Source organism: Anastrepha ludens, chromosome 5 (genome assembly GCF_028408465.1).
Source record: "Anastrepha ludens isolate Willacy chromosome 5, idAnaLude1.1, whole genome shotgun sequence".
In the NCBI taxonomy this organism is placed as follows: domain Eukaryota; kingdom Metazoa; phylum Arthropoda; class Insecta; order Diptera; family Tephritidae; genus Anastrepha; species Anastrepha ludens.
The window spans coordinates 63,419,185-63,433,312 of record NC_071501.1 but is presented as its reverse complement, the minus strand read 5'-3'; the positions used below and the strand labels follow the sequence as shown (position 1 = coordinate 63,433,312).

General features: G+C 43.2%; 1 protein-coding gene across 20 annotated transcripts in view; it reads left to right on the top strand.

Moving 5' to 3' along the window:
• Positions 1-14,128, top strand: part of LOC128865361 (uncharacterized) — a 243,725-nt gene that overhangs the window by 134,050 nt on the left and 95,547 nt on the right. For 17 of the 20 annotated variants that reach the window (XM_054105628.1, XM_054105634.1, XM_054105630.1 and 14 more), the window contains 3 exons: positions 2,302-2,673; positions 3,094-3,420; positions 5,069-12,343. In XM_054105628.1, the coding sequence (XP_053961603.1) occupies positions 2,302-2,673; positions 3,094-3,420; positions 5,069-12,343 (7,974 nt within the window). The remainder of the gene's footprint in view (positions 1-2,301; positions 2,674-3,093; positions 3,421-5,068; positions 12,344-14,128) is intronic. The other 3 variants (XM_054105639.1, XM_054105638.1, XM_054105629.1) reach the window with 2 other exon arrangements.

Sequence of the window (14,128 nt, the reverse complement as noted above, 5' to 3'; positions counted from 1 at the left end):
TGGAACTACTGGCCGTTCCCCACAATTGGATTCCATAAGTCCAAATTGGTTTCAAAATTGCCTTGTACAAGAGGACTTTACGGTCAAGGCTCAATCTTGATTGCTCATTAATTAGCCAGTGAAGGTTTGAAGCTTTGATTCTCATATTAAGCCGCTTTGCCTCGATGTGGCGTCTCCATGTTAAACGCCTATCTAGGTGAACGCCAAGGTATGTGACGTGATCAGACTGTGGTATGCATACGTTGTTAAGGGTAACCGAGGGACAGTCTCCTCTTCTAAGCGAAAATGTGACATGTTTACTTTTTATTTCGTTCACTTTTATTCTCCATTTTTTCAGCCACTTTTCTAAAAGTCTGAGATATTTATTTAGCTCTCTAGATGCCAGAGACGGATCATTTTGAGAACTAAGCACAGCAGTGTCGTCAGCGAATGTAGATATAGTCAAACTATCGCACTCGGGCAGATCAGAAGTATAAATTAAATACAAAATTGGGCCTAGTACACTGCCTTGAGGGACACCAGCTTCAATTTCATATTCATGAGTCACATAATCGTTGCATTTTACTCTGAATTGTCTGTTTGTTAAGTACGATTCCAGAACTTTGTGTGTAATAGGTGGCAAACAGCGTTTTATATGACTTCAAAAATGTCTACGTTCATTCCAAAAAAACAGCATTTGCGGGAAGTCATGCTTCATTATTACGTTTAAAATAAAAGTGCAGCTGAAACGTGTCGTATATTGATCAATATTTACAATAATCACGCTCTATCAAATACAACTTGTAAAGAGTGGTTTCGAGGCTTCCAATGTGACAATTTCGACGTGAATGATTAAGATCGCGAAGGGGCACCAAAAAAAATCGAAAATACTCAACTATAACAATTATTGTGACAACAACTACATCGTCACTGGCGATGAAAAATTGATCTATTATGATAACCCTAAGCGTCGAAAATGTTGGAGCTTGTCAGGTGAACGAGGTCCATCGACAGCGAAAAAAAAAAAAATCATAATTCAAAGGTCATGTTATGCGTCTGGTGGGATCACACCATCACTGGCGATCGTTACCGACTACAGCTAATGCGTTTCAAACGAGTTCTCAAAGAAAAGCGGCCGGAATGTGACGGTAGACATAACAAACTGCTTTTGCTGCATGACAACGCCAGGCCACACGTTGCTAAATCAATCCAGAAATATTTAGAAGGACTGAATTGGGAAATCTCGCCCCACCCGCCGTATAACCATTTGTTCCGATCAATGCAGTCAGACCTTATTGGAGAGTGGCTTACTTCTTACGAAAGCATCGCAGACTGGCTCAAGTCAAAAGAACTCGAATTGTTCGTCAGAGGAATCCGGATGTTGTCTGAAAGATGGAGTAAAGTTGTAGTTTCCAATGGCATATACTTCACATTACATCATTTTTTTATTTTTATTTATTGTGTTATTGTATTATTTAATTGTTTAAATAATTCGTAACTTTGGCGAAGAAAGGACGGAAACTTATACATCAAAATTCTTGTTGTTCTTTTAATTTGTTTCTCTAGGCTATACAACTGCATATTCAAAACTTTTCTAGAAATTCTGAATAATAAGTGCGACATTTTTATAGAAATTGGAAGGATGTATAACAAATTTGCTCAAAGTTTGAAATTTGAGTTGGTGTGGCTTTTTTTATGAGATGAAATGTATTTTTATAAAATAAAGTAATAGAGTATAGTTGTAATCTAAGGTTATTTTATTATCTCGGATTTCGGGGGAGAAATTGTATATGGTTAAACGCACAATTGTATAAATATTTTTGAGAAAACTTGTAGAAATTGTTTTTTTTTTTTTAATTATATTATAAAAGATTTTTTAATTCATTTTTTAATTAGCTAATACTAAACACTAAACTGTAGCATTCATTATCGAAGAAATATTATCAGAATATAACCTAATAGCATTTTGAAATTCTAGAAACAATATTCGGCATCTCCGAAAAGTATTGATAAAATTCTATATATTTAAGAAAAACAATTTAAATAAAATAATGTAATAAACATTTTAAATTTAAATTAAAAACAATTGTAAAAAATCAATTTTATTACATCAAATTTTTAAAAATAAATTCTTAGTATTTTGCCAAGATTTATTTTAGGTAATATTAAATTATTTAACATTTAATTTGATCTTAATAAATTCTCAATTCTCACTTTCAACTCTTTCCATTTATTATTCTTTCCATCTTTATCGATAAAAATTCTCCTACAACTTTTCCACTTGCCCTTCATAAATTATAATATTCTTACATTCGCCCGCAGACCTCGACGAGTGCCGAAGCCCTACTGCCTGCGGTACTGGTGCCCAGTGCATTAATACGCCTGGCAACTACACCTGCGCATGCCCCGATGGCTACCACGGCGACCCCTACTACAGCTGTACGGACATCGACGAGTGCACACAACCGAACGCCTGTAGTCCAGGTGCTATATGTACGAATCTGGAGGGCGGTTATCGCTGCGACTGCCCTGAGGGATACAATGGTGATGCGCGCTCCGCGACCGGCTGTGCGGACTACGATGAGTGCACCCGGTCACCATGCGGCCGCAATGCTCAATGTCTGAATACTGATGGTAGCTTCAAGTGTATTTGCCCGGATGGCTATGCGGGCGATCCCAGTCAAGGTTGTGAAGGTAAGTGAAGCGTCGTTAAAAAACAAGAAAAACTGGTTTTTTGATAAAAAGTTGCAATACTAAGTACATGGAATTATTTATTATTCTTTCTATTTGCATCTCTCATGAAAAAAAAAAATTTAATAATTGCACTTTTTCGCGCATAAACAATCAAATCACAAACAACATCAAACAATCAAACCTAAATGTATTTCACGGTGGCACGAAACCACAAATTCACAACTCAAAATGTTTTACACACGCTATAATAAAAACCATAATAAAAACAACACGCAAAATGCATTTAACAATAAACTAATTTGGTTAAAAAATTAAATTATCACACCACCCCACCAACCATCTACACCGCATCGCACACATTGCAACATCATGAACGTGTCAACATAAAATCGCCATTTTGCATTCATGTTCGACGTATAGACGTCGACGAATGCTCCACTAATAATCCATGCGGTGTGGGCGCCGAATGCGTGAATATTGGCGGTAGTTTTGCGTGCCATTGTCCGCCGGGCTACACGCTAGAGTTTGAACGCGAGTATAGTTTGGGTGGCGGTGGGATCTATGGCGGCAATGGCACAGCGCTGAAGATAACCGGTGCCGGTTTAGCCTGTGTTGATGTAGACGAATGTAATATGGATAATGGAGTGGCCAAGTGTGGCACAAATGCCAAATGCATTAACTTTCCGGGCTCATATCGTTGCTTATGCCCGAGCGGCTTTCAAGGACATGGTTATTTGCATTGCGAAAGTTAGTATCGCTAAAATTGTATTTGTAACTATAGTATTCGCGTAGTGAAAGCTTGCAAGCTTACTTATTGATAAAATATTGGACTCCAAGCACAAATTTGTATTAAATTAAGGAAAATTAAACAAAAACGAAATACTAATATATTATTTTCACAAAACGAAAATTTTTGAGGCGATTTCAATGCTGAAGCTTGCAAGCTTTTAACAAGTTAGAATGAAACTCTATATAAATGCTTTCATACACATTCAACACTCCTGAATCTTTCGAAATTTTGCTAGCCAGCAAGCAGCGGGAATTTTTAATAGAAATGAATTGGCAATTCCATGTCAAGCGATGGACGTTGTCATAAATTTGGTTTATTGAAATACCTTCAGGTTTTTTTAATATTTCAATCTTTTTTTTAATTTTTTACGAAATAGTATACACACTTTAAAAATTTACTTTATACAAAAATTTTATTTTTGTGTTAAAAATTTTAGGGGAAAATTCCTGATTTCCTGAAATTATTTCGTCAATAGTTGAGACTATGCTCAGTAATCACTGAGAGTTTTATAACTTATCGAGTTATATTCAAATACGTGCAATTATCAATTCAAGAAATTACAACAAAAAATTTCATAAATTTTGAACAAAAAATTAACCTTTTTTCGAAAAATGTTTTTTGAAGTACATTTTATTTAAAAAAAATTTACGTCTAAAAGAGCTTACAATAATTTTCAGCATTGAATAAATCTGCGAATTATTAATTTTTTCAAAATTTTTTAGTTTATTTCTTATTAGATTCAAGCTTACAAATAAACCAATTTTCAGAAAAATTTACGATGTCCAAAATACTTGGATCGCTTGACATGGAATCGATGAGCAGACTCTCTCAGATCACTCGGTCAAAATTTTCTTAAAATAATTATTATTTGTATGGTTTTGAGCTGCCTACAAAGGCTGCCTACAGAGCTGTCTCTGTTTGTATCTCAAATTTTCGGTGAACCATATAATTTGTTTACTTATTTTCATTTTACTCAAAACGTCTTATTCAAGCAAAAGCTTACAAATCTTATTATATTCATTTTCCATTTGTTGCCAAATATCAAAGTAAGTTTGCTGGGGATGCTTCAAAATTCTCAACACCTAAGCTTTTCAACACACTCAATGAGATATTCGAACATATCTCAGCTTTTAAAGAACGCTTCTTGAATTCATTTTTTAAACTGCTTAACTTATGCTTTTTAATAAACTTTAAGCTTTCGAGAAGCTTACTTGATACTATATTACCTACCCTCTACTGCCTATTTTCACGCTATTCCTATACATACAAACATATATTTATCCATCAAAAATCATTACAATCATTATTACATTGTAACCAAGTATTTTTGTTCTTTGTTTGATTTTTAAATAATTAACAACCTTCTCCCAACACTACCAACCACCACCACCACCACCATCACTTTTGCAATCAACGCCCACCATCCGAATGCCTTAAAATTCAATTCACTAAACCGAACCAACCAAACCAAAAAATCGTACCAAATGATGCCAAACCAATAATTACTTCACGACAACAACCGAACCGTATGTTTGAACAAATTCCCTTGCACCTCTTCGCACGTTTCGGCAACGTCACCGCACCAATGTTACACGCGCACTTTAGACATCAACGAGTGTCAGGACAATCCTTGTGGCGAGAATGCGATCTGCACCGACACCGTCGGCAGCTTTGTTTGCACCTGCAAACACGACTACACTGGCGATCCCTTCCGTGGCTGCACCGACATTGATGAGTGCACCGCGCTGGAAAAACCATGTGGCACACATGCTATTTGCGAAAATGCCGTTCCAGGCTACAACTGCAAGTGTCCACAAGGCTTCGATGGAAAGCCGGATCCGAAAGTAGCTTGCGAGCAGGTCGATGTAAATATACTTTGTCGCAGCAGCTTCGATTGCACGAATAATGCGGAATGTATTGAGAATCAGTGTTTCTGTTTGGATGGCTTCGAACCGATTGGCTCCAGTTGTGTCGACATCGATGAATGTCGCACGCATGCGGACGCCTGTGGCGTGCATGCACAATGTATAAATACGCCCGGCTCATTCCGTTGCGATTGTGAGGCTGGTTTTGTAGGCACACCACCGCGTATTGCATGCAAGGAACCCTGTGAGGATGTACATTGTGGTGAGCATGCTTACTGCAGGCCTGATGGCAACGAGGCGTACTGCATCTGCGAAGACGGTTGGACTTTCAATCCCAGTGACATTGCAGCCGGTTGCGTGGATATTGACGAATGTGATACGGTACATGGTCCTTTTGGCAGTTGCGGCGTCAATGCAACATGCAAGAATACTTTGGGAAGCTTTACTTGCACATGCCCATCTGGCTTCTCTGGTGATCCGCACGCCAAGTGTGTGGACGTAGACGAATGTCACTTGGGCAACAAATGCGGCGAAGGTGCAGAATGCATAAATATGAATGGCGGTTATAATTGTCGCTGTCCCACGGATTCAATACCTGATCCGGATCCTACAGTACGTTGCGTGCCGATTGTTTCGTGCTCGACAGATAAGGACTGCCCAGGCAATGCTATTTGCGATGCAGGAAAACATTGTCTCTGCCCACAGCCAAATATTGGCAATGATTGTCGCCATCCCTGCGAAGCGGTTAATTGTGGAGCGCACGCACAGTGCATGTTAGCTAACGGACAATCGCAATGTTTATGCGTCGAAGGTTACACCGGCAGTCCTAATACACCAGGTGGCTGCCATGATATCGATGAATGCAAGGCGAATCCATGTCAGGCAAATGCTATCTGCACAAACACACCCGGTGGCTATCTCTGCCAATGTCCCAGTGGCACGAGTGGCGATCCCTACCGAGAAGGCTGCACCGAAGGCAAAGTCGCTTTCACGTGTTCCGACTCAAACCCCTGTTCGCCCGGGGAAACTTGCGTCACAGATTCATACACCGGTAATGGCGTGTGCATTTGTCGACAAGGATACGAACGTAATGCAGAAACTGGACAGTGTCAGGATATTGATGAGTGCTCTCCGAGTCGCCAAAAAGTAGCTTGCGGCCTTAATGCGGTTTGCAAAAATTTGCCCGGCAGCTATGAATGTAAATGCCCACAAGGCTTCAGTGGCAACCCCTTCGTTATGTGCGAACAATGCCAATCTCCGGAATGTCAATGCCAACCACCCTACAAGCTGGTAGGTAATAGCTGCATACTTGCTGATTGCTCAAAAAATAAAAAATGTCCCAGCGGAGCAGAGTGTATTTCTATCGCTGGTGGCGTTAGCTACTGCGCTTGCCCGAAGGGTTTTAAAGCCGGCCCGGATGGTTCTTGCATTGATGTAGACGAATGTGTAGAGCGTGACTCTCAAGTGTGCGCTTTTGGTGCAGAATGCATCAATATCCCTGGCAGTTTTACCTGTGCCTGTCCTGAGGGTTACAACGGTGATGCATATCACGGATTTTGCGCACCAGCGCAAAGAAAATGCGCCGCTGATAAAGAATGCGGCACGAATGAAAAATGTGTGCAGCCAGGTGAATGCGTATGCCCACCACCTTTCTTTTTGGACCCCTACGATAATAACAAATGTAAGAGCCCTTGTGAACGTTTTCCTTGTGGCATCAACGCCAAGTGTACACCAACGGATCCACCACAGTGTATGTGCGAACCAGGCTTCAAAGGAGATCCGCTCATGGGCTGTACAGATGAAGATGAATGTGCGCACCTGCCTTGCGCTTACGGTGCTTATTGCGTTAATAAAAAAGGCGGCTATCAGTGTGTTTGTCCCAAAGGCTTTACTGGTGATCCATATAAAAGCGGTTGCATATTGGAAACTGGCGCGCCGAAGAGCACATGTACAAGCAATGAGGATTGTGCGAGTAATTTGGCATGCGTGGAGGGCACTTGCGTATCTCCATGTTCCAGTCTACTTTGCGGTCCCAACGCTTTTTGTGAGACAGAAAATCACGCGGGCTGGTGTCGCTGTCGCGTCGGTTATAGCAAAGATCCAAATGGCGACTGTGTATCGCAATGTAAGGACATCATTTGCGGCGAAGGAGCACTATGCATACCCACTTCGGAAGGACCAACCTGTAAATGCCCACACGGTTTCTTTGGTAATCCGTTCCCAGGCGGTTCGTGCTCAACGGATCAGTGCAGTGCATCACGCCCGTGCGCCGAGCGACAGGTTTGTATCAATGGTCGCTGTAAGGAACGCTGTGATGGCGTGGTATGTGGCATTGGTGCCACCTGCGATAAGACCAGCGGCAAATGTGTTTGCGAACCCAACTTTATTGGCAACCCAGACCTCGTGTGTGTGCCACCTGTTAAATATGCTGAATGTGATCCAAATTGTGGTGAGAATGCTCATTGTGAGTATGGTTTCGGCAGTAGTGCATGCGCTTGCAATCCTGGCACCACCGGCAACCCCTATGAAGGATGTGGTATACAGAGCAAAAATATGTGCTCACCCAATAGTTGTGGCTCGAATGCTGAATGTCGCGCTGATGGTCAACAAATTAGCTGTATCTGTCCACAAGGCTTCACCGGTAATGCGTATGTAGGCTGCCAAGATGTGGATGAATGCGTGAACAAACCATGTGGTCTGAACGCTGCTTGCCTCAACACCCACGGTGGTTTCGAATGTGTGTGCTTATCCGGCTTTGCCGGTGATCCATTCAGCAGTTGTCAACCGGTCGATACTATTTTCTGTAATAATGCAGAGGGTTGTGAATGCAACGCGCGTGTGGAATGCCCCGATGGCTTTACTTGCGAGAGCGGAAAGTGTAAAAATCTGTGCTCAAATACTGCCTGCGGGCCGAGAGCAGTCTGTGATGGCGGTAAATGTATCTGTCCCCTTGGCTATATTGGGGATCCATATGATACCAATAGTGGTTGCACCATTCATGGCCAATGCAACAACGATGCGGACTGCAAACACTCAGAAATATGTTTCCAACTTGGTAAAGGTTTGCGAAAGTGTGTCGATGCTTGCACAAAGATTCAGTGTGGACCTAACGCGCTTTGTGTATCAAATAATCATCTATCTTCATGTATCTGCACTGATGGCTATTTTGGCAATCCGAGCAATTTGCAAGTGGGCTGTCAACCAGAACGGAAAGTACCAGATATTGAAGATAAATGCAAATCGGACAATGATTGTGAGTCTGGCTACTCGTGCGGACCCGATATGCAAGGAACAAAAGGATGTATCAATCGTTGCTCGAAGGTCGTCTGTGGCGCAAATGAAGTTTGTAATATCGACGCGAATGGGCTTGCTTTATGCAACTGCGCAGACAGTTTTGTTTGGAATCCAGTTACTTCTTCCTGCGAAAAACCCTCATTGCCAGACTGCACCAGCGACAGGGACTGCCCTACAGCTTCTGCCTGCCGACCAGATGTGGTCGGTGTGCTAAAATGTATTTCAATTTGTGATGAATTCACATGCCCTGGTAACTCGCTTTGTGTGGCACGCAACCACCAGGGCCGCTGTGATTGTCTACCTGGCTTCGTTGGTAACCCAAATGATCGGAATGGTTGTCAGCCAGTGGCGAAAAATCAATGTCGTACTAATGCTGAATGCGCTGAATCGGAAGCGTGTGTTAAATTTGGACCAAGCGAAAGTCTCTCCTGCCGACCAGCTTGCGAAAGCATGAAGTGTGGACCACATGCAGTTTGTATCACCAACAACCATCTCGCTCAATGTCAATGTCCACCTGGACCTTTTGCGGGGGATCCCAATGATCCTTTCAATGGCTGTCAGAGCGTCCCATGTGTCTACAATCACGACTGTCCACCAACAAAAATGTGCAATCGCATGACACACACTTGCTACGATGTTTGTGATGATGAGTCTTGTGGTGAGAACTCCATTTGCATTGCCGAGGATCATCGCGCGGTTTGTCAATGTCCACCTGGCTTCAAAGGAAATCCAATACCAGAGGTGGAATGCACCAAAGTTAGTGGCTGTGTTCCTGGAACTTGTCACCATTCCGCCATTTGCGAGGTCACACCCCACGGCCCAATATGTCGCTGCCCTGAAAACTTTATTGGTGATCCCGAAACGAGCGGTTGTCGTCCAGATAGTCAATGCCCAAATGACGATGCCGATTGCCCAGCGAATACAATTTGCACTAATGGTCGCTGCATTGATCCCTGCGAGAATGCTTGCGGTCAAAACTCCGAATGCAAGGTTGTTAATCGTAAACCTGTTTGTACTTGTCCCCTGAAATTCCAACAGAACGGAGATTCACCAAAGGATGGCTGCGTACGCTCGGTGTCTAGATGTAAATCTGACGTTGACTGCGGCGGAAATATTTGTTACAACGGGCAGTGTCGCGTGGCATGTCGTAATACGGATGACTGCTCGTTCGGCGAGAAATGTTTCAGTAATATTTGTGTGATACCTTGTTTGGATCATAGTCAATGTACATCAGGTTTGGCTTGCCTTGAAGGCTTTTGCGTTATTGGATGTCGCAGTAACAAAGATTGCTCAGCCGAACAATCATGTATAAATAACAAATGTGCCGATCCATGCAAAGCGGGTGGCATCTGCGGACCAAATGCGCTTTGTAGTATAGATAAACATCTCAGTCAGTGCACTTGCCCAGAAGGCTTCGAAGGTAATCCCACACCTGATCAAGGTTGCGTGCGTGTACCCGCTCCTTGCTTGGCCACCAACCAGTGTCCCAGCGGCCACATGTGCATCGGTAACCAGTGCAATCTTCCTTGTCAGAAGACATCTGCTTGTGCTATTGGCGAACGCTGTTACCAAAATGTCTGTCGTAAAGTTTGCTACACTAGCAACAACTGCTTGCCAGGCGAAATTTGCAAAAACGATGGCACCTGTCAACCTGGCTGCGATTCTGATGCTGATTGCCCACCTACAGAGCTCTGTCTCAGCGGCAAATGTAAATGTGCCTCTGGTTTTATTGGCACACCGTTTGGTTGCTCAGACATTGACGAATGCACAGAGGAGCCTTGTCATTCAACAGCACGCTGTGAGAACTTACCCGGCTCATACCGTTGCATATGTCCTGAAGGTACAGTGGGCGACGGGCTCTCCCAACAAGGCTGCATCAAGCCTAAGGAATGTTATAAGGATGAAGATTGCGCAAATAACTTAGCCTGCGTTAGCGACAAATGTACGGAGCCTTGCACTAATACAACATGCGGACTGAATGCACTCTGCAATGCTGAAAATCATCAGGCATCTTGCTATTGCCCTCCTGGTCATTTAGGAGATCCCAGCGAACACGTAGTTGGTTGCTTTAAAGTTGAATGTATCGTGGATGATGACTGCGCCAACGACAAGGCTTGTGATAGTGAAACCAACCGTTGCATCAAGCCTTGCGATCATATTTCGTGTGGAAAAGGTACCTGTAATGTTGCTAATCACCAAGTATTGTGTTCCTGCTATGAGGGCTATCAGCTCGTAAACGGGGTCTGCGAAGATATCGATGAATGTCTGTCTCATCCCTGCCACAGCACCGCCTTCTGTCAAAATCAGCCCGGCACCTTCCAGTGTCATTGCCCCGAAGGTCTTATTGGCGATCCAATCAATGTAGGTTGTCGCGATCCCATCGAATGCCTCACCGACTCAGACTGTCCTTCCAGCGCGAGCTGTCAAAATGCTCGCTGCCGTAACGCTTGCGAACGTGAAAATGCTTGTGGACGTAATGCAACCTGTTTAGCTCAGTCACACAACGCCATCTGTGCATGCCCACCGAACTCACGTGGTGATCCATCCATCGAATGTGTTTATGTCGAATGTTCGGACAATGAAGACTGCATCAACGAAAAGGCCTGCTTGGATGCAAAATGTGTGGATCCCTGCTCTCTACCAAACGTTTGCGGTACAAATTCACGTTGCACCGCCCAAAACCACATCGGCATGTGTACTTGTGAAACTGGCACAACCGGTGATGCGCAACTTGGTTGCGTACCATTACAATACTGCAACACAGACAGCCAATGCGCTTCTGGAACAATTTGCACCAATGGAATCTGCGCCACGCTCTGTTCTTCTGTGCGTGATTGCATTTCTGATCAATTGTGCATACAAGGCGTCTGTCAACCCACATGCCGTACGAACTCCTCATGTCCTGAATTCCAGTACTGCCTCAACAGTATTTGCACCAAAGAGGTGCTTTGCCGAGATGATGATGACTGCGGTGTAAACGAGAGTTGTATACAGGATACCTACGGACGAGCATCGTGCGAAAATGTATGCCTAGGTCGCGCTATTTGTGGACGCAATGCCGAGTGTATTGCACGCAGTCACGCGCCCGATTGTGAATGTAAGGAAGGCTTCTTCGGTGATCCGAAGAGTGGTTGTCGCAAGATTGAATGTAGCACGGACACGGATTGCTCCAACGACAAGACATGCGATGATCACATGTGCAAGATAGCTTGCCTTATTGGCGAACCATGTGGAGAAAATGCCCTGTGCACTACGGAAAATCACAAGCAAGTATGCCACTGTCAACCGGGCTATACCGGAGATCCGCGCATGCGCTGTGACGTTATAAACTTTTGTAAGGATGCACCTTGTGGTCCCGGTGCTCGTTGCCGCAATTCGCGCGGTTCCTTTAAATGCACTTGTCCCCCAGGTTTGGTTGGTGATCCCTACAACGAAGGTTGTCGCACCGCGGTGGAGTGTGAAACTAATGAAGATTGCCCCCCGCATGCTGAATGCACGAAAATTAATGGTATATCCAAGTGTCAAGATGTTTGTGCGAATGTTAAGTGTGGCAAGAATGCCGAATGTATACCTAAGGGTCATCAAGCTCATTGTGCATGCCGTAATGGTTACGATGGTAATCCCGCTGATCGGATTACCGGCTGTAAGCCACTACCCGTACCATGTCAAATGACCAGCGACTGCCCGACCAATACCTACTGTTCGGATAGTATATGTAAACGTAAGTACTAACATACAGCGAACCAAAAAATATAACGAACGCTAATTACGGAACGGTTTAGATTTTGAAAATAGTAAAACCAAGAAATAAATTACTTCTTAGAGTAACCCCTTAGTGCGCTAACTTTGTAGTTAAATACTACACTGCATACTACCCTACTTACAAAATATTCCATACACATGGGTCTGTGTAGTACCTATATACATATATACTTTGTGTTTATGTGTATGAAATTAATTACATGTAACCAAACCTAGTATAGTCCATGGTGAATTGTGAACACTTACCGCAAAAATTAAGATATACCGATAACATAACTAAAAAACAAATATAAAAATTTTGGGAAAGAGAAAATTCAAAATGTCGCTTTAACTCTGAAACTCTGGAAATTAAAACGTAACGGAAAACGAAATATACTTAAAATTTGAATAAATCACCGTAGCTAAATGGGTTTGGGCGTCAATATCATTCGGTTGTGCCCGGTTTTGAAACCCACAGACAAATAGTTCTCGATAACGAAGATTTTTAGGCTTACAGTCTCCACGTACTAACTATACGTCAACTCATTGAGTCCTCGGCCAAGGGCGTTTTAGATCTTACAATCAATTTTTGTTTAGATTCTTAGATAGAAAGGTCCACATAAACCAACCCCCGTCTGCTTAATATAAGTTCCTGAACAGCGAGGGCAAACAAAACAAAATTCATATGATTGATTTCATATGGTGTACCTCACAAGAGTCTTCAATATGTATTTGGCCACTCTCATTATTCCTGACAAGTGGAAATCAGGGAAAGTGGTCCCACTACTAAAGCCTGGGATTCTTATCATCGGATAACTCTCTTTTCCCCAGTGTTGAAGACACTTGAAGCCCTTCTACTCCCTCTCTACACGAAACATCTGACCCCAGCCTAACACCAGAATGGCTTCCGAAGAGTACACAGCACCACCACAGCACTCACCCGCATTATCACTCAGATAAACCGCGGGCTCAACCAAAACTGCCCTGCGAAAGGACTGCCCTAGTAGCGTTGGACCTAAAAAAGGCTTTCGATACAGTCAGCCACGCCACGCTAATAGATGATATCTTACAGTCGCTACTCCCATCAGGGGTGAAGAGGTGGACCGCAAACTACCTGAGTAGTCGTCATTCCTCGGTGCTGTTTCGAAACCAAATATCAGAACAGAGGAAAATAAACCAAGGAGTTACGCAAGGGACTTTCACTCTTGCTTTTTAGCTTTTATGTCTCGAAACTCCCCCAGCCACCAGAGGGAGTCTCCCTGGTTTCATACGCCGACGACTGCACAATAATGGCGCCGGGCAAATGGCATTGGGGCAAAGACAAAGAAATGTTGCTATCGACATTTGAGGCAATAGGCCAAATGGCCGCCGTGGTCTCGGCGGCACACCGCCATCCGATGCTCCAAATTTTCGATGACGATGAGGCATAATTGAGGTTCTATGCCGTTAATGTGCCCAATTATCTCATCCTTTAGCTCTTGAGTTGTTGCTGGCTTATCGACGGAAAAAAATGCGGCCCAATGATGCCGCCGGCCCATAAACCGCACCAAACAGTCACTCTTTTTGGGTGCATTGATTTTTCGGCAATCACTCTTGGATTATCATTCGCCCAAATGCGGCAATTCTGCTTATTGACGAATCCACTGAGGTGAAAATGTGCCTCATCACTGAAATCACAAAGTGCTCAATATGCATTTTGATTTGAACGCCCGTTTTCATAATAATTGAATAACTTCAATGCGTTGGTCGATTGTGTATCCTTCCA